This window comes from Capricornis sumatraensis, chromosome 4 (genome assembly GCF_032405125.1).
Source record: "Capricornis sumatraensis isolate serow.1 chromosome 4, serow.2, whole genome shotgun sequence".
Classification (NCBI taxonomy): domain Eukaryota; kingdom Metazoa; phylum Chordata; class Mammalia; order Artiodactyla; family Bovidae; genus Capricornis; species Capricornis sumatraensis.
The window spans coordinates 118,461,985-118,488,511 of NC_091072.1; the positions used below are offsets into that span (position 1 = coordinate 118,461,985).

The 26,527-nt window shown below is 46.3% G+C and overlaps 1 protein-coding gene across 2 annotated transcripts; it reads left to right on the forward strand.

Moving 5' to 3' along the window:
* Positions 1 to 1,731: 1,731 nt before the first annotated feature.
* LOC138077693 (apolipoprotein L3-like) lies at positions 1,732 to 26,140 on the forward strand. 2 transcript variants are annotated; one of them, XM_068969817.1, is made up of 5 exons: positions 1,732 to 1,806; positions 12,310 to 12,456; positions 15,151 to 15,259; positions 20,540 to 20,666; positions 23,159 to 26,140. In XM_068969817.1, the coding sequence occupies exons 3-5, from the start codon at positions 15,229 to 15,231 to the stop codon at positions 23,967 to 23,969; spliced, it is 969 nt and encodes a 322-aa protein (XP_068825918.1). In that variant the 5' UTR covers positions 1,732 to 1,806; positions 12,310 to 12,456; positions 15,151 to 15,228; the 3' UTR covers positions 23,970 to 26,140. The 2 variants fall into 2 exon arrangements, with proteins under 2 accessions (XP_068825918.1, XP_068825919.1); XM_068969818.1 differs by lacking the exon at positions 12,310 to 12,456 and having other exon boundaries at positions 1,741 to 1,806.
* Positions 26,141 to 26,527: the final 387 nt, after the last annotated feature.

The following is a 26,527-nucleotide window of genomic DNA, read 5'->3' on the forward strand; positions in this document are numbered from 1 at the left end:
CACAAAATTGAAGCAAGTCTGGCCATGGGACCTTCTTCCCAGGGTCGTTGGAGATTTACTGGTAACCACAAATTACATCCAGATAGAAGAATCGAAAGAGAATCATTTCTTAAAGAGATAGAGGAGTTAAGATAAGTATATAGTTTGCAATTAATACAAGTTACAGAACTGTAAAGTGTTATTAAATTGTAAATTTCCTATGGCTATAACAAAAGGAAGTGGGACACAGGCCTGTATAAATTATGACTGATTATAGCAAAAGAAATAGATACTGTGACCACAATCGGTCCCTGTGAAATGTCCAGTCCAAGTTCCAGGTTATTCGGTGCTCGCCGCAAGTTTCTAAATGTCCCTGTTCAGGCGCCACTTGTTGAGGTCCTTTAATGGACCGGAACCTGGTGGTCTGGGGTCGATGATAAGAAAGTAAAGGAGGGAAAATGAGGCTGATATTCCTTAGTTTACACATAAAGCCAATAAAGTCCCTGACACGGCACTTGCTCTGTTCACGAAGGCCTCAGATGCCCTCTCGAGGGGGTGAGGGCGCAGAGTGCCTTCTCAAGAGGGTCTTAGAACCCTGGGCAGGAAAGTGAACCCAGAGAGCTTCTTCACTCCAGAAATTAGCCTGAAAAAGAAAGAGAGTGAGAGAGAGAAAGAAAGAAAAACATGGGGACCAAAGCTCTGATGGAGCAAAGGTGTTTTAATCAACATGGTGTCGGCATATATACTGTCTTCAGTTCAGTTCAGTTCAGTTCAGTCGCTTAGTCATGTTCGACTCTTTGTGACCCCATGAATCGCAGCACGCCAGGCCTCCCAGTCCATCACCAACTCCCAGAGTTCACTCAGACTCACATCCAGTGAGTCAGTGATGCCATCCAGCCATCTCATCCTCGGTTGTCCCCTTCTCCTCCTGCCCCCAATCCCTCCCAGCATCAGAGTCTTTTCCAATGAGTCAACTCTTCTCATGAGGTGGCCAAAGTACTGGAGTTTCAGCTTTAGAATCATTCCCTCCAAAGAAATCCCAGGGCTGATCTCCTTCAGAATGGACTGGTTGGATCTCCTTGCAGTCCAAGGGACTCTCAAGAGTCTTCTCCAGCACCACAGTTCAAAAGCATCAATTCTTCGGTGCTCAGCCTTCTTCACAGCCCAACTCTCACATCCATACATGACCATGGGAAAAACCATAGCCTTGACTAGACGGACCTTAGTCGACAAAGTAATGTCTCTGCTTTTCAATATACTATCTTACAAGGTAGTTATTCTGAGCAAAGATAAAGATTAAAATTCCAGACTTACAAAACATAGGTGATCCGTATTAAAGAGAGAGTTGTAAACAATCACTCTTACCATATGGTTCATAAGAAGGAAGAGGGTACTTATCACCGTATTGAAAAATATTGAATATTCAGGAATTAATAAGGAACAGAGAGTCCTGACAGATCCAAAATAGCACACAGGAAGCCTCCTGTTAAATGCTTCATGACAAAGGAGCCCAAAACAGGATGTGCTGAGCCAGGAAGGATCTGGCATGTCAGGGCTAGGCTTATTTCTCAAAGGGGACCAGCAGGAGGGCTGGTCCCTGGTCCCTAATCCCTGGAGGGATTAGGCCAGGGTGGGGTGTGGTGGGCAGGATGTTTGTTTGATGTGAGTGACAGATGTGAGGGTGTTCACTTCCCCCTTTTCTTCTCTGGGTATATCTGGGCCCAGGGAGTGTGTGTGGTTATTGCAGAGACACACAGAAGGCGGCTGCATCTGCAGAGGAGCGAACAACTGGATCTTGTTCACACTCAGCCAGAGGAAGTTTCCTGGGTAAGCAGGTGGCATAGGATCCCCACCCATCTCCCCATCCTCAGGATGAATGTCTGAGAAAAGGATGATTGACACTAATTGACAGAAGGAAACAAAGTTCAGAGAGGTGAGGCCATGGCCCGACGCAGCAGGTTAAGCAGGGGCAGAGCCTGGATGTGGAGGCAGGTGTGTCTGAGGGCTTCCTCCCACCTTGGGGCCCTAAACAGAGCAGAGGGAGGGTGGCACCTGCTCAGGTGGGCTCAGCTCAAGATGTGGACTCCTGAGACGTAAGCGCTGACCCCAGAAGGAAGGTGCATATTCGGGGTGCTCAGCCCTTTAGGCGTTTGGAGAAAGTAGAGGGGGTGGAGGAGGATGAGAGAGTCACACCCTCTCTTTCTGTGGCCCCCTTGAAGCTACCCTCAGGGTGCTGTGCTGATGCTGATGCTGATGCGGAGAAAAGGGTTTCTTCTGAGAGGCAAGGAATGACGGTTCATTCACCCACCCTGTCTCTGAAGAGGAGCACAAAACCAAGCAGGGGGGTGCAGGGCTCTGCCTTCCTACACTTGCTGGATCCTCTGCTCAGGATGTGGTTTTGAGTGATGGGAGGTCCTATGTGGGGAAGACAACCCAGATGGAGTGTTTCCAAGCCAATTCGGGTGCTCTCAGCCATGCACCTTCAAGCCAACCTACTGACACTGGGTTGTGGTAAAGGAAACTGCAACATTTATTGCAGGGCATCAAGCAAGGAGTCCTGTCAGTTCATTTCAGTTCAGCAGCTCAGTCGCGTCTGACCCTTTGTGACCCCATGGACTGCAGCATGCCAGTCTTCCCTGGCCATCAGCAACTCCCAGAGCTTGCTCAAATGCATGTCCATGGAGTCGGTGATGCCATCCAATCATCTCATCCTCTGCCATCCCCTTCTCCTCTTGCCTTCAATCTTTCCCAACATCAGGGTCTTTTCAAATGAGTCAGTTCTTCTCATTAGGTGGCCAAAGTATTGGAGCTTCAGCTTCGGCATTAGTCCTTCCTATGAATATTCAGGACTGATTTCCTTTAGGATTGACTGGTTTGATCTCTTTCCAAGGGATTCTCAAGAGTCTTCTCCAGCACCACAGTTTGAAATTATCAATTCTTTGGAGCTCAGCTTTCTTTATGGTCCAACTCTCATATCCATACATGACTACTGGAAAAACCATAGTTTTGACTAGATGGACAATTGTCACCAGAGTAACGTGTCTGCTTTTTAATGTGCTGTCTAGGTTTGTCATAGCTTCTCTTCCAAGGAGCAAGCTCCTTTTAATTTCATGGCTGCAGTCACCATCTACAGTGATTTTGGAGCCCAAGAAAATAAACTCTGTCACTGTTTCCATTGTTTCCCCATCTATTTGCCATGAACTGCTGGCGAATAGATTGGACTGGGTGCCATGATCTTCGTTTTTTGAATGTTGAGTTTTAAGCCAGCTTTTTAACTCACCTCTTTCACTTTCATCAAGAGGCTCTCTAGTTCTTCTTCTCTTTCTGCCATAAGGGTGGTGTCATCTGCATATCTGAGGTTATTGATATTTTTCCTGGCAATCTTAATTACAGTTTGTGCTTCATCCAGCTCGGCATTTCACATGATGTACTCTACATATAAGTTAAATAAGCAGGGTGACAATATACAGCCTTGACGTATTCCCTTCCCAATTTGGAATCAGTCCATTGTTCCATGTCCAGTTCAAACTGTTGCTTCTTGACCTGCATACAGATTTCCTAGGAAGCAGTTAATATGGTCTGGTATTCCCATCTCTTTAAGAATTTTCCACAGGAGTCCTGGTAGCTAGTGCTTAAAGGGCCCAAATTCCTGAATATCTTCCCAAAAAAGATTTTCAGAAACAGGGTAAGGGAGAGCACTGTCAGTGTGTGATCAGCTCATGGATATTCTTTTGATGAGTAAGTGATGAGGTAACCAGGATCAACATCATCAATCTTCTGGTTTCAACTGGTCTGGGGTCTTCATCCTTGCAGTTAACATGCAGTAAACTTCTTCCACCTGGTGGTGCTTTTGGTATCTGCAAGACAGCTCAAATGACATGATTCAGAATATTATCCATAGCTTTTGAGAAGGAAATAAAAGTTCTTGAATTTGTTTAATGGCTAAACAATTATTATTTTGTCTTGCTAACTCTTTTGTTTTATTTGTTTCTACATTTTCTCATTTCTCTGAATTAATCTATTCTTTGGAACTTGGGGGAGGCCTAGGATGCTAACATGCTTTTATGAAAATAAGGTAGGCAGAGGACATAGGGTGGAGGAGAGTTCTGTCCTGGGAAGGTCTCTTTGGGTCCTGCTTGGTCACATCCCTCTGTCCCCTGCCCCCTTTTGCAATACTTCTCAATTGTGAGGAGGAACAGGAATGGAACAGGAAAGGGAATAAAATTTTGGAAATAGAAGTTAATTATAAACCTGCCAGAGGAACTCATTTTTAGTTTCCACTCTCTTCTCACCTTTCCCCAAATTTTGAGGTAATAAAGCAAGGACCACTTTGGCTGCTTCCTGCTGAAATGCGGTGTGGTCCTGCCTCAATTTGGGGAACGGACACAGTGTTGGAAATAGTCCCTAGACCCAAGCTTAGCACCAATATTTTGTATCATAAAAACAAAACACATTTCTCTTTGATTGCTTTGTTATAGCACCTGAACAAATATTTGAAAATTAGTAGGTAAGGTACTGAACTGAACTGGGGTAAGGTAGGGATAATGCTGAAAATGCCCTATATGTTATTTTCTAAATAGATTCTACTATTTTAGATGTCAACCAGGAAAGTAATTTTTCAGTATTTTCTCTTTATGCACCTTCTAGTAACCAAGTAACATCTTCAGTTCAGTTCAGTTCATTTCAGTCAGTCAGTCATGTCCAATTCTTTGCAATCCCATGAAGCACAGCACGCCAGGAATCCCTGTCCATCACCAATTCCCAGAGTCCACCCAAACTCACATCCATCAAGTCAGTGATGCCATCCAGCCATCTCATCCTCTGTCGTCTCCTTCTCCTCCTGCCTCCAATCCCTCCCAGCATCAGGGTCTTTTCCAATGAGTCAACCCTTCGCATGAGGTGGCCAAAGTACTGGAGTTTCAGCTTCAGCATCATTCCCTCCAAAGAAATCCCAGGACTGATCTCCTTCAGAATGGACTGGCTGGATCTCCTTGCAGTCCAAGGGACTCTCAAGAGTCTTCTCCAACACCACAGTTCAAAAGCATCAATTCTTCAGTGCTCAGCTTTCTTCACAGTCCAACTCTCACATCCATACATGACCACTGGAAAAAAACATAGCCTTGACTAGACAGACCTTTGTTGGCAAAGCCATTACCATTCCTAAAGTAAGAGAAAGTTTTTATAATTACAAGATGAGATCTTGACGCTGTCAGGTTGCAGTTGGCAGCTGCTAGCAGATATTGTTTTCAGAACAGATGGTGGTATCTTTAAATCTGTTACAGTTTAGGAACCTCAAGTTCTTAGTAATAATACGTCTAAAACCATGTTCACAATGGCCATTAGCTCCATTTCCGATGCCTGAACCACAGTTACTCCATTTTAACTTTTAAATGTATTTTTTTATTTTAATGGTTAAAGAATACAACAATGTATGTTTAATAGGTCATAAGCATGCTGTTTTGTTTAGCCTAAAGTTTAAATTAAATTCTGTATAAGCCAGAAAGTTTTCCCCATACTGAAGTATGTGAACATTTTCCCTATCATTTTGCCCTGTTGATTGCAAAATTTTCCATAGAAAGCACTGATAATCAATATATTTGTTCCTCGTTACCAGAGTGGTTGCTGCCTTCCATGAGTCCATCATATTCCTTGGTGCTAGGCCTTTTTATTTATATGTATATATTTGCTTAATTATCCATGTTTGGGAAAAATTAATCAGACATAGGAAACAAGTACAGAAGTATGCTGATGGGGAAGTACTATACTTGATATTGATGACTCTAAAGGTGTGTCTATTAATTAACAAACTTAAACCACAAACTTTTTAGTACCAGAGATTAATTTAATCCTGAATATTGTTCAGGTCACAAAAACCTAAAATTCATTTGCATTAATTTCTATTGTATTTAAAAATGTTTGATTTGCATGCTTTTACTTTTCTTTACCAGTTAAACAGAGCTGTATGAACAGAGTATAAACAGTAAAAACAGGCAGCAGCTTGAGATATTTCATTTGCCATTCAGTTCAGTTCAGTTCAGTTCAGTTCAGTTCAATCACTCAGTCGTGTCTGACTCCTTGCGACCCCATGAATCGCAGCATGCCAGGCCTCCCTGTCCATCACCAACTCCCGGAGTTCACTCAGACTCACATCCATTGAGTCAGTGATGCCATCCAACCATCTCATCTTTGGTTGTCCCCTTCTCCTCCTGTCCTCAATCTTCCCCAGCATCAGGGTCTTTTCAAATGAGTCAGCTCTTCGCATCAGGTGGTCAAAGTATTGGAGTTTCAACTTCAGCATCAGTCTTTCCAATGAACACCCAAGACTGATCTCCCTTAGGATGGACTGGTTGGATCTCCTTGCTGTCCAAGGGACTCTCAAGAGTCTTCTTCAACACTACAGTTCAAAAGCATCAATTCTTCGGAGCTCAGCTTTCTTTATAGGCCAACTCTTACATCCATACATGACTACTGGAAAAACCATAGCCTTGACAAATGAAACTTTGTTGACAAAGCGATGTCTCTGTTTTTTAATATGCTATCTAGGTTAGTCATAACTTTCCTTCCAAGGAGTAAGCGTCTTTTAATTTCATGGCTGCAACCACCATCTGCAGTGATTTTGGAGCCCCCCAAAATAAAGTCTGACACTGTTTCCACTGTTTCCCTATCTATTTCCCATGAAGTGATGGGACCAGATGCCATGATCTTCTTTTTCTGAATGTTGAGCTTTAAGCCAACTTTTTCACTCTCCTCTTTCACTTTCATCAAGAGGATCTTTAGTTCTTCACTTTCTGCTATAAGGGTGGTGTCTTCTGCATATCTGAGGTTATTGATATTTCTCCTGGCAATCTTGATTCTAGCTTGTGCTTCCTCCAGCCCAGCGTTTCTCATGATGTACTCTGCATACAAGTTAATTAAGCAGGGTGACAATATACAGCCTTGATGTACTCCTTTTCCTATTTGGAACCAGTCTGTTGTTCCATGTCCAGTTCTAACTGTTGCTTCCTGGCCTGCATACAGATTTCTCAAGAGGAAGGTTAGGTGGTCTGGTATTCCCATCTCTTGAAGAATTTCCCACAGTTTCTTATGATCCACACAGTCAAAGGTTTTGGCATAGTCAATAGAGCAGAAATAGATGTTTTTCTGGAACTCTCTTGCTTTTTCAGTGATTCAGCAAATGTTGGCAATTTGATCACTGGTTTCTCTGCCTTTTCTAAAACCTGCTTGAACATCTGGAAGTTCACGGTTCACATACTGTTGAAGCCTGGCTTGGAGAATTTTGAGCATTACTTTACTAGTGTGTGAGATGAGTGCAATTGTGTGGTAATTTGAGGATTCTTTGGCATTGCCTTTCTTTGGGATTGGAATGAAAACTGACCTTTTCTAGTCCGGTGCCCACTGCTAAGTTTTCCAAATGTGCTGGCATATTGAGTGCAGCACTTTCACAGCATCATCTTTCAGGATTTGAAACAGCTCCAGTGGAATTCCATCACCTCCACCAGCTTTGTTTGTAGTGATGCGTCCTAAAGCCCACTTGAGTTCACATTCTAGGATGCCTGGCTCTGGGTGAGTGATCATACCATTGTGATTATCTGGATTGTGAAGATCTTTTCTGTCCAGTTCTTCTGTGTACGCTTGCCACCTCTTCTTCATATCTTCTGCTTCTGTAAGGTCCATACAATTTTTGTCCTTTATTGAGCCCATCTTTGCATGAAATGTTCCCTTGGTATCTCTAATTTTCATGAAGATATCTCTAGTTTTTCCCATTCTGTTGTTTTCCTCTATTTCTTTGCACTGATCACTGAGGAAAGCTTTCTCTCTTTTTTTAATTTATTTATTTTAATTGGAGGCTAATTACTTTACAATATTGTATTAAGGAAGTCTTTCTTACCTCTCCTTGCTATTCTTTGGAACTCTGCATTCAAATGCTTATATCTTTCCTTTTCTCCTTTGCTTTTCGCTTCTCTCCTTTTCACATCTATTTGTAAGGGCTCCCCAGACAGCCATTTTTCTTTTTTGTGTTTCTTTTTCTTGGGGGTGGTCTTGATCCCTGTCTCCTGTACAATGTCACAAACCTCTGTCCATAGTTCTTTAGGCACTCTATCACATCTACATCCTTAAATCTATTTTTCACTTCCCCTGTATAATCATAAGGGATTTGATTTAGGTCATACTTGAATGGCCTAGTGGTTTTCCCTACTTTCTTCAATATAAGTCTGAATTTGGCAATAAGGGTTCCTGATCTGAGCCACAGTCAGCTCCTGGTCTTGTTTTTGCTGGCTGTATAGAGCTACTACATCTTTGGCTGCAAAGAATATAATCAATCTGATTTCAGTGTTGACCATCTGGTGATGTCCTGTGTAGAGTCTTCTCTTGTGTTGTTGGAAGAGGGTGTTTGCTATGACCAGTGTGTTCTCTTCGCAAAACTCTATTAGCCTTTGCCCTGCTTCATTCTGTACTCCAAGGCCAAATTTGCCTGTTACTCCAGGTGTTTCTTGATTTCCTACTTTTGCATTCCAGTCCCCTGCAATGAAAAGGACATCTTTTCTGGTGTTAGTTCTCTAAGGTCTTGGAACACAAAGTGATGTTGTTGTCAGAATTTTCTGACATATCCCAAAGGAAGTCCAGCTTGGTTCTTATCTTTAGGGAACATAACTTTGATCCCATCTCTTCACAACAAGTTTTTTTTAAGTTAGCATTAATTGAGCACCTGCTCTGTGTCAGCCATCATGTGAAGCACTTTGCATGCATGATCTCAGTTTTCTCCACAATAAAATTGAACAGATGAAGAAACTAAGGCCAAAAGTAGTTCAGTAACTTGTCGTAGGTCACATAACCCGCCCCTTCCTTATGGGTTTCAACTCTTCTCAACCTGAGGCTGTTTACTGCCAGCAAATGACATGGAAGAAACATTCTTGATGGGATCTTGAGAAGGAAGAACCTCGATCCAAACCTTAGGATCCTGCCTGGAGGAGGTGTGTCTGCCAGGAGGAAGCTAGCCTGGGGAGACCTTCCCAAGGGATCTGGGTAAAATTCCTGGCACACTTGTGTGGTTTACCTGGACAGTTTGGCCTCAGCCACAAAACTCTCCCAGGCATTGTCTTCAGTGAGCAGGAACGGCAGTTCTTCCCTGTTTACTCTCTCTGGGAAATACTCAGTGACAACGTCAGTAAAGTTTTGGCTCTCTACACAGAAAAAAAAGGAAAAAGATTACAAGAAATTATGGTGGAACATAAATGGTATTGAGTTTAAAGTGGCTCAGCAGTAAAGAATCTGCCTGCAATTCAGGAGACACATGAGACGCGGGTTCCATCCCTGGGTAGGAGTATCCCCTGGAGGAGGAACTGGAAGCCCACTGCAGTATTCTTGCCTGGAGAATCCCATGGAAAGAGGAGCCTGACAGGCTACAGTCCATGAGGTTGCAAAGTCTGGACACGACTGAGTGACTGAGCAAACAAGAGCACACACAAACTGGCTCAAGTTCACCTTCCTGAGCAAAATCAACTGGGGTACTGTTCATGGATTCACCTGGGGTTACAGGTAGTCCGTTCCCCTGCCCCTAATTCATAAGTTGAAATCCTGATGCCTCCTTCCCCCTGCAATGACTGTATTAGGAGATAAGGCCTTTAAGGCAGTAATTAGGTAAAAAGAGACCATATGTGCAGAGTCCTAATCCAGTATGATTGGTGCCCTTATTAGAAGAGTCATCGGATTTCTTTCTCTCACTACCCCCCACCCCCCCCCCCCCCACCCCGAGCAGGAAGGCTTCTAAATTTTTCTCTTTTCCCTGCATCACTAAGGGAGAAAGGAATCTTGAACTTGCCTGGAGCGAACCCGCACAAGTAACTCTGTATTGATTGGTTGGGGGTGGGGGGGTGGGTGGGGGAAACAATGGAGTACCTGGGTGTCCTCAGGGGTGCTTGAGGTCCATAGGACCAGTATCTGCCTGAGGCAGTCACACCTGGTAAGCAGGTGCTTATATATGGGAGCACTGGGAAAACGCCCTAACACAACATGGGGCAGGGGGGATGCTAAAGAGAGGGAGAGGTTTCCACCTGAAACTAACACATTCCAGGTAGAGGGGACAGCAGTACACTGGCAGGACCTACTGTGCGGCAGGCACTGGCCCAGGCCACGGACACGCGTGGTATTTCACCCTCATGAACACATAGGGAAACACTACTTCCATTTTGCAGGTGAGGTCAGTTAAGGAGCTCCAGGTCACACAGGTGGGGTGTGGCAAAGGCCAGTCTGGGGTTTAGCTCAGGGTCCGCTGACCCTCGCAGAGCAGCTGGGTGCCCAGCAGGGCAAGAGCTGGAGGAAGCAGCCTCTGTGGTGATGCCCCAGGGGCTGTGAGCAAGAGGAGGCTGAGACCAAGGGAGAGGGCAGGAGAAGCTCCGGATGCTGAGAGGCCACCTCCCCTGCCCCTCCTGGCCTTGGGGACTCCCCCTTCTGCCCCCTCCCGGTCCTGCCCGCACTTCTGAGTCAGTTGCTAATGACAGTGGGAGAGGAAGTGGGAGCCTTAACTGATGCTCTCTTGAGAGAACAAACCCTATTTAGTCTTAGGTTCCCCGGAAAAGAGTCACCAGGGGCAGAGGAAACAGGGTTGGCCCTCTCTGGTAGACTTTCCTGAGTTACTAAGACTCTGGACTTCCTATAAAAGTCCTCCCAAATAGACCTATTGTCAGGAGGAAATAAGTTGAGGTAGAAAAGAGCAGTGTGCTCTCAGCCCTTCCTGTGAACTCTGTATCCATCCAAATGGCCTGATCACCCATGCTGGGCCACTGGGACCAAAGTCACTGGTGTCATTGTTGCCTTCATGGACAAGACTACAGACATCACCAACTCAATGGACATGAGTTTGAGCAAGCTCCAGGAGTTGGTGATGGACAGGGAAGCCAGGCGTGCTGCAATCCATGGGACTGCAAAGAGTTAGACACACGACTGATTGACTGAACGGAGCTGAACTGAGACTACAAGGGTTGTAGGTGACATGCTCAGAATGGCTAAGCGGTGGACTTAGGGCCCTCTCCCAGGGACCACGGGAGCAGAGCAGGGGCTTTCCCGGGGGTTTCTCAGATGAAGTGTTGCCAGGATTGGGCGTTGAAAGATGAGCATAACTTTGCCACGTGGTAGGAGCAGGTGTTTCTGGAAGAAAGATCTGAGGGAGGAAGTGCCTAGAACCTGCATGAGTATGCCCCTCAGCAGCCCGAGTATGACCAGTATGCAGTGAGCAGCTGGTATCTTCTGGGACTGTGCCAAGTGCTGGCAGTGCAAAGGTGAGTAAGGCAGGCAGGCTGGAGAGTGAGGGTGGATGGAGGGGCTGGAGGGGCTGGAAAGAAGGCCATGGAGCAGACGGAGCACTATTGGCAAAGGACCTCACAGTCTGGATTCAGTCGGCTGATATGGGTTTGTAGCTTCTCTGTGTGTTGGGGACATTCACCTTTATCTTCTCTAAGTATTGCAGACATTGTCTCCAGATCTCTTGCATTTTGATTTGGTTTACGGAGTCCTTAGCAATTTCTAATTTTTAAGAGGTCATTGGTTTCTGGGACTTGTGTCTTGGTGAGACAGTTTTCCTCAAGTTAGCAGTATTTTTCCAGTGTGTTTTCATTGCTTCCAGTATGTTTGTAGATTTTTGTTCATTCTGGTTTACCTTTAGGTCCCTTTAGGGTTCACTAATGGATTAGAGCTTTTTGTTTCTTCTTCTTCCTCCTTTTATCTGCCTTCTACCTTCTCCCTCTTTCCTTTTCTCTCCTCCTCCTCTCCTGCTCTCCCAGACTCCCTACCTTCCTTCCTGCCTGTCTGCTGCTTTATCTCCTTAAAGCAGGATTTACTTAACAGGTACCTACTGCAATCAAAAAGGAATACACTGTTTTTTCCTGCCTTTAAAGGACCCTCTAGTGCAGTAAGGCATTATTCAGATTTTAGCAGGAGCCCATGTCTTTCCACAATTCTCTCTTCCTCTTTCTTCTGCTGTAAAAATATCATGGCTAGAGTAAGGAGACATGAGGAAATACAGATGTTTCCTGCCACCTGAAAGTACAGTATTCCTGCGAAAGCTTTCCTAAACCAAGATGGCCTAGTGTGAAGAAGATATAGGCCTCACTTCACAGTTTACTGGAGAGGGTGACCTTTTGGAAAGCAAGGGACGCCCATAAATGGAAACGCTCAGAAATCTGATGGCACTCTGTGTCAGAAAGAGCTCTTATCAAAACAGAAAAGGAAAAGAAATGGAATCACCCAACTGCAGGTAAAAGTGGTGTGCTGCTGTGTTTTCACGAAGCTGGTTGCTTCATGTCCCAGTAACGGGTCCCACACCTCGTATTCTAGCCAGGCTGTGCCCGGGAGGGTGGAGGGAGCCCCAGCGGCCCTGGAGCAGGAGGAGCAGCAGAGAAGAGACAGGGCCCCTGCCCGGTGCTGGGAGCTGCAGAAACTCCGCACAAACAGACCTGCAACCAGGAAAGTGCAAATTTCCAGGTGAGACTGGAGAGGAACTGGGGGAGACAGCAGGGGGAGGAGGCTTTGGAGAGGGAAGTCTAAATACAGGTAACATTTCACCTGGTGAGGCAGGTGGGGAAAGGCCTTGCAGGGGGAGGGGCAGCCTGAGTGAAGGCCTGGAGGCTGGGGGGGGAACCAGAGTCCAGGCAGCTGGGAGTCAACCAGGCCCCGTGGAGTCAGGAGGGTGCGGAAAACAGGAGTAAGAGCATCAGGAGGGCCTGGTGATGGTCTAAGGACTCTGCACTTGATCCTGCCCTAACCCCTCCTTTCCCTGCCCAAGGCAGATAACTTGCAGCCACATGGACAAGACGTTTGGTGAGAATCTCTGCCCATGTGGAGGGGAGGCCTCTGCATCTGGCCATATAGTTGGGCGGGGAGTCTTTTCAGGGTTCTCCTCCCTCCCACTGATAGGCTTTTCGGGGAGTAACCAATCAGAGGCTAACAGAGGAGGATGCCCTGGATATTAATGCAGCAGCAGAAGCACTGTCCGGCATCCACACCCAGCTGAGGCCCCAGACAAAGGGCAGGAACAGGACAAGAATGGCAGGAAAGGACAGAAGGACGAGGTGGAGGGTCCAAACACATTTTCAAGTGTTTGGCATCATCCAGGATCAGCCCTTTCTGCCCACGCTCTCCTCCTCTCTCTGCCTTGTCTCTTGGTCCTTGTGTTTCCCAATTTTAATTGGCTTCCCTGGCTCCTGGGGTCCTACAGTTTCGAGGCAGAGAAGGAGGCAGGGGACCAGCCAGCTCTCCTCTCCCACGTGCCTGGAGATGGGCCTGTCTGTGTAAATTCTCTCCTATCCACACAGTCAGTGGCCACAGCCTCGTCACCAGGCATACTCCCTAGTTATCAAGCTGATGGTTACTTTTCTTGAGGGAAACCCTGGGCATTGCAGAGGGAAGGTGATAGATTCTAGGATCAGGGCTCAGGTGAGGGGGTTTGGGGGAACGCTAAGGAAGTTGGGCCACTCTAGACTGGGTGCTGTAGAGAATGGCAGGGGCAGTTTTACCCATGATTGTCTCAGTAACTCCATCTACTGAGAGGGGAGACCAGAGCAAGGATAAAGGTGCAACAGGTAAATAAAAAGCAGTCATAATTTTCAGCCGAGGGAGTGAGGGTGAAGACTCTGGGTTCCTGTCGCCACCATCCCTGCTCTTTATTTATTATTGTTGTTAGCAGCAAAGTGACAAGAAGCTGGGCATGGGATCTTGAGCCCAGAGGGTGGGGTGGGATCCAGTTCTCCATGAACAAGGTTTCTGACTTTGGGCAAATCACAGAACATCTTTGCTCCAGCTTCCTTAGCTGCAAACAAGGATACAGTGGCACACACCTCCTGGTTATCAGAACAATATGGATTATAATTTACAAAGTCTTAGAGTAACTACCAGTGCAGAGCAAAATCAGAAATACAAGCCACTCTCACAAGTAGCTGTTACTGTAACTATAAGGACTTTAACTATCATTTCAGTCAGGTCTCAGCAAGAATACTAAATAAGTACTCTTTTGCCTTCTTAAAATACTGTCTAAGTGTAATTACCATGCTTTCTTTTCTCATCTCCCAACACAAGATAGTCACAACCAGAACCGAAAGAAGTTCTCTCTATATAAAGATCTGCTATTTAAAAAAATAACAGAGATAAGACAAAGGATGGACACCACCACATATGATATGTGTGAATGTAAATGTGTACAGTTTCTTTGCATAACAAAGTAGCTTAAGTAGGAAAAAATGTTAGGTGTTGATACCCTTGGATCCAGTCATTCTACTTCTAGAAACAGCTTAATGAAAGAATCTTAAATGGAGGCAAAGTTTTATGCAAGAAGAGTGTTCTTTGCACTACTATTTACATAAAGAATTAAAAACAGCCTGATGTCCAACAATCAGGAGTGGACAGCAAAGATGACACCAATCAGGGCCTCAGCTGACCTGGGCAGGGCTGCGGGGATTGGAGTGGGGCTGGTGGGACTCCAGAAAAATGGTTTGTGGGATAAAGGCTATTGCAGAAGTGAGGAAGATGTGGGCCGTGGGAGCTATAGCACCAGGGACTTTATCAAGGCAGAGATTCGAGCACAGAGTGCATGACAACATTTTGCAATAAAAAGAGTCATTTTCCAATTAACGTGCATCCACAAAGAGACATTTTTGTACATTAAAGCAAGTAGAGCATAGTCATCACCAACCTGGAATTTGGATCAGAAAGACTTGGGTTCAAGGCTGGGCTCCAGCAGAAATGTGAAAACTTGGACTGACCTAAGTTTAGGTGAGTTTCAGGAGCCTGCACGTCATAGACAGTGGATCAATATCACCTATAACCAATTAGTAACACAAGTGTTCCCAGCCTCATGTAATTTCCAGAGCAGCCCTTCCTACCTGTTCTGCTGTCTCTGGTGTTATTGCTCCTGTAACTTCGCAGATGGCTCTCTCCTGTCTGATTATCCTCTCTTGTACCCCAGCAGGAGAGCAGAACTCTGACTGGGGAGGACGGCGGGAGGATGAGTAACTTTCCTTAACAGGTGCTCTGCAGAGCCCAGGGGACAGAACCACACGGGGCTAAGTCCCCAGTGGCCCTGGCGGCTGTTCCAGGGGAAACCACCCAGGACCTCGCCCCTCGCTGCCCCCTCAGCCACCGCTCACGCGTGATCAAGCCCACATCTGTTTTCTCTTCCCCAAGGGTGAAACATCACCTTCTTCCAGCCTGACACAGACCGGTGAGCTGAAGGGACATCTCTGAGACCCTGCTGCTGCCACCATGAGCTCAGAAGATCCCAAGGACTGCTCAGGTAGCCAGCCACCTCGTCTCTAGCAGGTTCCTACTTGTGACCCAGAATTGAAGGTGCTGGTTCCAGGCCCAATTAACCTGCCGAGTAATCAAGAACTGAGAAAGGCATGGATGAGCATCCCCCAGAGAGGCAAGGGGAAGTCCCCTAACACTCGGTGGTCTGTCCCCACAGCCTCTTTCCTGGTCCTCTCCTCAGGGAGCCACAGACAAGACGCTAACTTCCTCCCCCTGCCTCCTGACCCCCAGCTAAAGACTCAGAAGTGAGGCCAGGACAGCCCATGGAGGGGGGGGGCACAGCAGAGCTAGTCCCCAAGGCCAGGCGGGACAGGGAGAGGAGGTCCCCTGGAGCTTCTCCTGCCCTCTCCCTTGGTCCAAGCCCCCTTCTGCTCCCAGACCCTGGGATGTCAACAGAGGCTGTTTCCTCCACCTCTCACCCTGCTGCCCACCCAGCTGCTCTGTGAGGGTCAACAGAGTCTAAACTGAACCCCAATCTGGCCTTTGTTGCGTCCCACACCTGTGTGACCTGGAGCACCTTACCTGACCGAACCTGTAAGATGAGAAGAATATTTCCCTATGTTGTGATGAGGACCAAATATAATGTGTGTCCGTGGCCTGAGCCAGGGCCTGCCACATAGTAGGGCCTGCCTAGGGCGGTGCTGTCCCCTCTACGTGGAATGTGTTAGTTCCAAGTAGAAACCTCTCCCCTTCTCTAGACTCCCCTCTCCCCTTCTCTAGAATCCCCTCTCTCCAGTGCTGTGCTAGGGCACCTGCCCAGGGCTCCCATATATAAACACCTGATTACCAGGTGACTGCCTCAGGCAGGAACTAGTTCTATTGTTCTCAAATGCCCATGCAGACACCCAGTTCAGTTCAGTCGCTCAGTCGTGTCCGACTCTTTGTGACCCCATGAATCGCAGCATGCCAGGCCTCCCTGTCCATCACCAACTCCTGGAGTTCATCCAAACTCATGTCCATCAAGTCGGTGATGCCATCCAGCCGTCTCTTCCTGGCATTCCCCTTCTCCTCCTGCCCCCAATCCCTCCCAGCATCAGAGTCTTTTCTAGTGAGTCAACTCTTCACATGAGGTAGCCAAAGTATTGGAGTTTCAACTTCAGCATCAGTCCTTCCAAAGAACAGCCAGGACTGATCTTTAGGGTGGACTGGTTGGATCTCCCTGCAGAACAAGGGACTCTCAAGAGTCTTCTCCAACACCACAGTTCAAAAGCATCAATTCTTCGGCGCTCAGCTTTCTTCACAGTTCAACTCTCACATCCATACATGACTACTGGAAAAACCATAACCTTGACTAGACAGAATTTTGTTGGCAAAATAATGTCTCTGCTTTTGAATATGCTATCTAGGTTGGTCATAACTTTCCTTCCAAGGAGTAGACATCTTTTAATTTTATGGCTACCATTACCATCTACAGTGATTTTGGAGCCCCCCAAAATAAAGTCTGGCACTGTTTCCACTGTTTCTCCATCTATTTCACATGAAGAGATGGGACCAGATGCCATGATCTTTGTTTTCTGAATGTTGAACTTCAAGTCAGCTTTTACACTCTCCACTTTTACTTTCATCAAGAGGCTTTTTAGTTCCTCTTCACTTTCTGTATAAGGGTGGTGTCATCTGCATATCTGAGGTTATTGATATTTCTCCCAGCAATCTTGATTCTAGCTTCCTCCAGCCCAGTGTTTCTCATGATGTACTCTGCATAGAAGTTATGTAAGCAGGGTGACAATATATAGCCTTGATGTACTCCTTTTCCTATTTGGAACTTGTTCCATGTCCAGTTCTAACTGTTGCTTCCTGACCTGCATATAGGTTTCTCAAGAGGCAGGTCAGGTGATCTGGTGTTCCCATCTCTTTCAGAATTTTCCACAGTTTCTTGTGATCCACACAGTCAATGGCTTTGGCATAGTCAATAGAGCAGAAATAGATGTTTTTCTGGAACTCTCTTGTTTCTCGATGATCCAGCGGATATTAGCAATTTGATCTCTGGTTCCTCTGCCTTTTCTAAAACCAGCTTGAACATCTGGAAGTTCATGGTTCACATATTGTTGAAGCCTGGCTTGGAGAATTTTGAACATTACTTTACTAGTGTGTGAGATGAGTGCAATTGTGTGGTAGTTTGAGCATTCTTTGGCATTGCCTTTCTTTGGGATTGGAATGAAAACTGACCTTTTCCAGTCCTGCGCCCACTGCTGAGTTTTCCAAATGTGCTGGCATATTGAGTGCAGCACTTTCATAGCATCATATTTCAGGATTTGAAATAGCTCCACTGGAATTCCATCACCTCCACTAGCTTTGTTCGTAGTGATGCTTTCTAAGGCCCACTTGACTTCACATTCCAGGATGTCTGGCTCTAGGTGAGTGATCACACCATCCTGATTATCTGGATCATGAAGATCTTTTTTGTACAGTTCTTCTGAGTATTCCTGCCATGTCTTCCTGATATCTTTTGCTTCTGTTCAGTCCATACCATTTCTGTCCTTTATCGAGCCCATCTTTGCATAAAGTGTTCCCTTGGTATCTCTAATTTTGTCAAAAAGATCTCTAGTCTTTCCCACTCTGTTGTTTTCCTCTATTTCTTTGCATTGATCACTGAGGAAGGCTTTCTTATCTCTCCTTGCTATTCTTTGGAACTCTGCATTCAGATGCTTATATCTTTCCTTTTCTCCTTTGCTTTTCACTTCTCTTCTTTTCACAACTATTTGTAAGGCCTCCTCAGACAGTCATTTTGCTTTTTTGCATTTCTTTTCCATGGGGAAGGTCTTGATCCCTGTCTCCTGTACAATGTCACCAACCTCCATCCATAGTTCATCAGGCAGTCTATCAGATCTAGTCCCTTAAATCTTTTTCTCACTTCCACTGTATAATCATAGGAATTTGATTAGGTGGCTTAGACACTAAAGCATCTGCCACAATGCGGGAGACCCGGGTTCAATCCCTGGGTCGGGAAGATCTCCTAGAGAAGGAAATGGCAACCTACTCCAGTATTCTTGCCTGGAGGATCCCATGGACAGAGAAGCCTGGTAGGCTACAGTCCATGGGGTCGCAAAGAGTCGGACATGACTGAGCGATTTCACTTCACTTCTGAATGGTCTAGTGGTTTTCCCTACTTTCTTCAATTTAAGTCTGAATTTGGCAATAAGGAGTTCATTATCTGAGCCACAGTCAGCTCCTGGTCTTGTTTTGCTGACTGTATAGAGCTTCTCCATCTTCTGCTACAAAGAATATACTCAGTCTGATTTCAGTGTTGACCATCTGGTGATGTCCATGTGTAGAGTCTTCTCTTGTGTTGTTGAAAGGAGTGTTTGCTATGACCAGTGCGTTCTCTTGGCAAAACTCTATTAGTCTTACCCTGCTTCATTGTGTACCTCAACACCAAATTTGTCTGTTACTCCAGGTGTTTCTTGACTTCCTACTTTTGCATTCCAGTCCCCTATAATGAAAAGGACATCGTTTTTGGGTGTTAGTTCTAAAAGGTCTTGTAGGTCTTCACAGAACTGTTCAACTTCAGCTTCTTCCACGTCACTGGTTGGGGCATAGACTTGGATAACTGTGATATTGAATGGTTTGCCTTGGAAACAAACAGAGATCATTCTGTCATTTTTGAGACTGCATCCAAGGACTGCATTTCAGACTCTTTTGTTGACTATGATGGCTACTCCATTTCTTCTGAGGGATTCTTGCCCGCAGTAGTAGCTATAATGGTCATCTGAGTTAAATTCACCCATTCCAGCCCATTTTAGTTTGCTGATTCCTAGAATGTCTACGTTCACTCTACCATCTCCTGTTTGACCACTTCCAATTTGCCTTGATTCATGGACCTAACATTCCAGGTTCCTATGCAATATTACTCTTTATAGCATCGCACCTTCCATCTATCACCAATCACATCCACAGCTGGTTATTGTTTTTGCTTTGGCTCCATCACTTCATTCTTTCTGGAGTTATTTCTCCACTGATCTCCAGTAGCATATTGGGCACCTGCCAACCTGGGGAGTTCCTCTTTCAGTATCCTATGAGTTTGCCTTTTCATACTGTTCATGGTGTTCTCAAGGCAAGAATACTGAAGTGGTTTGTCATTCCCTTCTCCAGTGGACCACCACATTCTGTCAGACCTCTTTACCATGACCTCTCCGTCTTGAGTGGCCCCACTCGGCATGGCTTAGTTTCACTAAGTTAGACAAGGCTGTTGTCGGTGTGATCAGATTGGCTATTTTTCTGTGATTATGGTTTCAGTCTGTCTGTTCTCTGATGACCTCTCACAACACCTACCATCTTACTTGGGTTTTTCTTACTTTGGACATGGGGTATCTCTTCACGGCTGCTGCAGCAAAGTGCAGCTGCTGCTCCTTATTTGGGCGAGTTGCCCCTCCTGATCTTGAATGTGGAGTAGTTCCTCTCAGTTACTCTTCCTGCGCTGTCTGTCACAGCCACCACGCTTCTGGAGTGGGTAGCCTTTCCCTTCTCCAGGGGATCTTCCCAACCCAGGGATCGAACCCAGGTCTCCTGCATTGCAGGCAGATTCTTTACCAGCTGAGCCACAAGTGAAGCCCTAAGTAAGTGTTACTTGCTCAGTCGTGCCCGACTCTTTGTGACCCCATGGACTGCAGCCCACCAGGTTCCTCTGTCCATGAGATTTTCCAGGCAAGGATACTGGAGTGGGTTGCCAGTTCCTTCTGCAGGGAATCTTCCCAACCCAGGGATCTTCCCAACACAGGGATCGAACTCAGGTCTCCTGTAATACAGGCAGATTCTTTACCAACTGAGCTACAAGGGAAGCCCACAGACACCCAGGTGCTCAGTTATTTCCTCCACCCACAGCACCCTAAGCAGTCAACACACAGACCTAGTGCTGTGGGTTCCCTCCATGTGAGCCCTGAGTTCACTTCGCCCTAAGTGATGCATGAGAAAAAGGAAACCTAAGAACACTTAGTACTTCAGGGAAGAGAGAGAAAGAGATCTGACGTCTCTTCATTTAATAAGGACACTGATATTACTGAATTAAGGCCCCACACTGAAGGCCTCATTTTACCTAATTACTGCCTTGAAGCCCCCTATCTTCTAATACAGTAATTGCAGAGTGGGTGGGTCTGGGCATTAACTTATGAATTGGGCTGGTGCATACAGTCCACCTGAGACCCCAGAGAAATCCATCAACAGCGTGCCAGATGAATGCTGCTCAGAAAGGTGAACTTTAACCACTTATACTTGATACCGTTTACATCACACATAGTTTATTCGAATCTTCAATTTTTATTTTTCTGTCTAGAGAGCCAAAGCTTTGTTGAGGATGCCATTGACTATTTCCAGAAGAGTGTGAATTGGGAACACCTGCAATTCCTGCTCACGGAAGACAAACCCTGGGAAAATTTTGTGACCAAGGCCAATTTGTCCAGGTAACAATGCAGGTACACCAGGAATGTCACCAACATGCCCCCACTGGCTAGTTTCCTCCAGGCAAGATCCTATGGTTGGGGTCGAGGATGTTCCTTCTCAAGATCCTATGTGGAATGTTTCCTCCGTGTTATTTGTTGGCATTGAATGATGTTGGGTAGAGAAGAAACGAAACCTGCAAGGAAGGGCAGGTCATATGTCCTTGGACAATTTACTGAACTACTCTCTGCTTCATCCTCAGTTTATAGTGAGGACTCTGAGAAAATGCATGCAAGTGCTTTTCATGATTGCTAACACAGAGTAGGTGCTCAATCAATGTTAATTTTAAAATAAGCTTGTTGGGAAGAATCAGGGACCTTCTCCCTGGAAATGAGAACCAAGAAGGACTTCCTTTGGGTCAAGTTGGAAAATTCTGACCCAAACATCATTTTGTGTTCCTGGGATTCTGACTAAAACTCTTTCACTCCCCATCTTAGGAATTATACCAACACTGCAGGTTCCTGCTGGCCAATAAGGCAGAGAGGCTGGAAGGGAACTGGTTAGAGCTGGTGGGATCCTGGATCTAGCCCTGCCCAACTCTGGGCCTGTGGGTTTAAGACTTTGAGTCTCAGATTTGTTATGTGTTATGTGTCCAGTGGGAATAGCAATTCAGTCTATGGATTGTAGTGATGGCCTCAGAGTGAACTGCAGAGTCAGAGGTGGGGAACCAAGTGTAATCATCTCGTCCAAAGGCCCAGGGAGGCCTGCACCAGGGTCAGACCCAGGGTCAGGGTGGAGCAGAGGGTCCAGGCTGGAGGACGAGCAGGCGGGCTTGGGCAGCAGGGCCAGGACTAGAGTGCGGAGAGTGGGCCCCGAGGACATGGACCTGAAGGGGCTGTGACCCTAGCAGAGGTCCTGGGAGTGGGAGAGGGGACATTTCTTCCCTCCCTGACGAGATCCCCTTAAGCTGGGCTAGAGGGCCCTGGGTGACCGTGTCCTCTACACCCTGCCTGGGACCTGGATTCTCACTCCATCTGGGACCCTCTTCTAATCCACATGAAGCCGCCCTGACAGTGGGAAGGCTGTGTGGCTCAGGGAGCCCTCCAGGGTCACAGTGAGTTGCTGTGATTGGGTGTCATTTGAGGGATTCTGAGGAGCCTTGCGCATCCCCACCCAAGAGGAGAACACTTCCTCCACCCGCTGTGCAAGTGCCAGTCTCCTCAGGCTCAGCCATTCAGATGTGCGTTTCCTCAAGTCTCTTGGATCTTCAGAGGTTCCATAAAGTTGCACACAGCCTTGGGGTGCAGGCTCATGAGGCTGTCACAAATTAACATGTGACCCCTGAGAGGACAGCGGTGCTGGGTGCTGGCTCAGGAGTCAGTGAGGTGAGCTGGAGGGCCCACGGGAACAGGGCACACAGCTCATCTCCTGCTTCCCAGTCAATATGGGCAGTGGCAGACCCAGTGTCCTTCTGCTGAGAAGGCCAAGGGTATCAGGCTTGGGTGAGAGCAGATGCCAGGCAAAATGATTGTTAAGGGTCCTTCTAGCTGAGTTTTGATTTAAAAAAATAATAAAATTCTAGACGCACAGTTAGCCCATCTGAAAAGTATGAGGGCACAGTCCCAGGACTGCCCTTACATTTCCCATCAAGGGCAAATTTGGGGGATCCCACAACCACCCTCAGATTTTAGAACTCCATAGAAGGATGCACAGACTCACTTAAAGCATCAGGATCCCAGTTATGGTTTATTACAGGGAAGGATGCAGTTTCCCACCAGCCACAGGGTCTGGGCAGGTTTCACACATGAAGCTTTCATTGTCCCAGGGTGCATTACTGTCCTGGATTCAGTGGGGCAGGACACATGGAGCACTACCCACCAGGGATGCTCACCCTATTTAACAGCACATTACCCTGACCTCTCATCTCCAGCCCCTCCCAGAGGTCAGACTAATGCCCTAGCGTCCAGCTCCTCCAGAGGTCAGAAGTGATACCACATGACCCAGAGGCCCACCACATGTCAACTTGTCAGACTGTCCAGTGGCCAAAGTCCCAGGCAGACGAGGACATTCCTATCAGCCAGAATATTCTTGGGGCCTAGGGACCACATCCTAGCAGCCAAGAGCAAAGAAAAAGAGGACTCCTCACTATACACTAAGGTCCCTGAATGAAGGGTTTTCTGCTCTAATCCCAATTCCCTGTTTATCTGTGAAGTTCCCATTTTCCACACATTCTGGAAGTGATGGTATTGGTCTGCCTTTGAGGTGTCTTTATCAAATATCTCTCTTAAGGTAAAGGTCTCCTAAGATGACCTTTGCTTATTTATTCCATGATTGAATAAGTACATGAAGCACTAACAATATCCAAATGAGGGTTTAAGGTTGGAAAAATTTTTACATTGGTAAAATATTGTAATTTACAATAAAATTTCTGTGGTTTGTGCAGGATAGAGCTTGTTAGGCCTGTTTCATATACCAGCACACTGTCTTTCTAAGACTTTAATGTTCACTGTTACAGGGAAGAGGCAGATGGACTCCATGAATATCTGATCAAGGTGCAAACTATCTTGGCCGGGGAGGACCAAGACAGGCTCCTGCAAAAATACCAGCAGGAAAAGGAGAGGTTTTTGAAGGAGTTTCCTCAGGTAAAACAGGAGCTGAAGGAGAGCATAAAAAAGCTGCGTGAGCTCGCAGACAGTGTTGACAAGGTACACAGGGACTGCACCATCTCCAATGTGGTGGCCTCCTCCACTGGTATTGCGTCTGGTGCCCTGAGCATTCTTGGCCTGGTTCTGGCACCCTTTACAGCAGGCCTCAGTCTGGGACTCTCAGCCGCTGGAATAGGGCTGGGAGCAGCAGCTGCTGTGACAGGTTTCTCCACCATGGTGGTGGAAAATGTGAACACGTCATCAGCAGAAACCCAGGCCAGACTCCTTGACTCAACCAAAACACAATGCTATCTATATGATCTCTACCAAGTTAAAGACTTGCGGAGGCATATTCATGCCATCAGGGAGGCCAGACGCAACCCTCCATTAGTAGCGACTGCTCAGTCCTACATAGAAACCTGGCAGCTCTCTGACCCAGCTCCCCAAGAGGTGAGCACACATTTCGGAGGCACACCTCTGGCAGCGACTAGAACAGCCCGCATCGGGAGAGGAGTCTTCTCAGGTATATTCATAGGGCTGGACGTGTACTCCCTGGTGAAAGACGCACAGGACTTGCAGGAGGGGGCAAAGACAGCATCAGCTGAGAACATGAGGCAGAAGGCCCAGGAGCTGGAGAGGAAGTTGGAGGAGCTCACCTGGATCTATGAGAGTCTGCAGTAGGGCCCGGCTGGGCCACCCCTAGGGCAATGCGGGGAGCAGAGACGTGTGCAGGGTCAAGAGGAGAAACCACGTATTTTGGACTGAAGAAGACACTGAGGGAAGAATAAGGGAGAGACAGGAAGACTAGCAATGAGAGGCCAGGAGTAGGGGAGCTTTGAAAATGGGAGAAAGCCAGAGAGTTAGGATTGTAGAGATCCTGTACAAGTAGCAGGGGCTCCTCTGTCGCCCTCCCCAGGGTCTGATATTCCAGCAGGAAGGGTTTCCCCCTGGTGATGGTCTCTAGCCCTACTTCTCCAGCATCAACTCACCTTTGAACTCAGTAGGGAGTGACTTGTTTGTTTCCATGTTTTATTAAAGTATAGTTGATTTACAATATTGTATTAGCTTCAGGTCTATAGCAAAGTGATTCCATTATACGTGTATCTATCTACATATTTATCCTTTTGAAATTTTTTATCAGTTCTTCAGTTCTGTTCAGTTAGTCGTTCAGTCTTTGCAACCGCATGGACTGCAGCACGCCAGGCCTCCCTGTCCAACACCAACTCCCAGAGTTTACCCAAACTCATGTCCATTGAGTTGGTGATGCCATCCAACCAGCTCATCCTCTGTTGTCCCCTTCTCCTTCCATTTTCAATCTTTCCCAGCATCGAGGTCTTTTCAAATGAGTCAGCTCTTCACATCCAGTGGCCAAAGTATTGAAGTTTCAGCTACAGCATCAGTCCTTCCTATGAAAATTCCCAACTGATTTCCTTTAGGATGGACAGGTTGGATCTCCTTGCTGTCCAAGGGACTCTCAAGAGTCTTCTCCAACACCACAGTTCAGAAGCATCGATACTTCAGCGCTCAGCCTTCTTTATGGTCCAACTCTCACATCCAAACATGACTACTGGAAAAATCATAGCTTTGACTACAGGGGACTTTGTCAGCAAAGTGATGTCTCTGATTTTTAATACGCTGTCTAGGTCGGTCATAACTTTTCTTCAAGGAAGCAAATGTCTTTTAATTTCATGGCTGCGGTCACCATCCACAGTGATTTTGGAGCCCAAGAAAATGAAGTCTGTCACTGCTTCCATTTTATCCCCATCAAGGAGGGCTGCATGATGCCAAATCTCCCCCAATTCATGGAAGACAGACAGGTGTGGACACTGCAGAGTGGCTCCCAGAGTCTCTATGAAGGAAGAGTTAAGGCAGCTTTCCCCCTGAGGTGGTGCTGTTCCAGAAGTGAGTTGACACTTGATGCCAGTCACAGAGGGTCCCCATTGGCCCCGCCAGAATCAGCTCTCTGTGGCCCCTAGGAACTCAGGCCTCTGAGCTCACTTCTTTGGACAAGAGGTAATTGATGTTTATGACTCATCTCAAGCTCACAGGGAGCATTTATGGAAGGAAAGTACATTTTTTAGACTACTGGAGGGATGAAGGATTTCTCTTCCTCTAAGGAAATGGCATAGTCCAGAAAACAGACCGACCTGCCAGTTTCCCCATTTGAGGGCAAATCTGAGCCTTAGTTTTCCCAGGTGACACTGAGATAGTAAATGTTTCCATCACAGGCCTGTGGTAGCTTGCACGATGTTGAGTGTGAAAGTGTTTTACAGACTGTAAAGTGTTCAGGTGCTGCTATGTTTGCCCACAAAGGTTCAGCTTTTCAACAATTTGTTTTAATTTTTGAAAATCATCAAATTTACCATCTTACCCACTTTTAAGTGTACAGTTCATGGTATTAAGGACACTCACATCATTGTACAACCAGCATCACCATCCATCCACAGATTGTTTTACATCAAAAATGAAACTATGTCCCACTTATGTACTAATACCTCATTCTCCCTCCTCTCCAGCCCTGGTAAGCACCAGTGTACCCCTGATTTTTAAGAATTTGCCTCCTCTCAGGACCTCATATGAGTGGAATCATACAATATTTGTCCTTTGTGATGAGATTTTTTTTTCTTTCTTTTTTCCTTCCTGTGGTGAAATATACACAGCATAAAACTGACCACTTAAGCATTTTTAGTGTACAGGTGAGTGGCATCAAATCCATTCATCTCTTGTGCAGCCATCACCACCATGCATCTCCATATTCTTTCTTCCTGAAACCTGAGGCTCCACTGGACCGGAGCTCCCCTCCCCCTCCCACAGCCCCTGACAACCACCACCCTGCTTTCTGTCTTTATCGATTTGCCTACTCTGCAAACCTAATAAACACAGAAAATGCAATAAGTTTTTTGTGACTGTTTTATTTCACTGAACACAATGTCTTCAAGGCACATCCAGGCTGTAGCATGTGTCTGAATTTTCTTCCTTTTAAAATAATTTTTTAAAAAAGAACTTTCTTCCTTTTTTAAGTGAGTAATAGTCTGTAGTATGTACAGACAGAATCTTTCTTATGTTATTTTCCTTTCTTCCACACTTTGGCTATTGTGATGAGAGCAGCCTGGCAGAGAGTGGCCGAGACCAGTTCCCCTGAGGTATGTCAGCCTGGAGGGGATCCCCTGTGCTCTGTCAGCTGGAAGGGATCCCCTGTGCTCTGTCCCCTGGTGCCCATCTCCATCAGCAACTCTGAT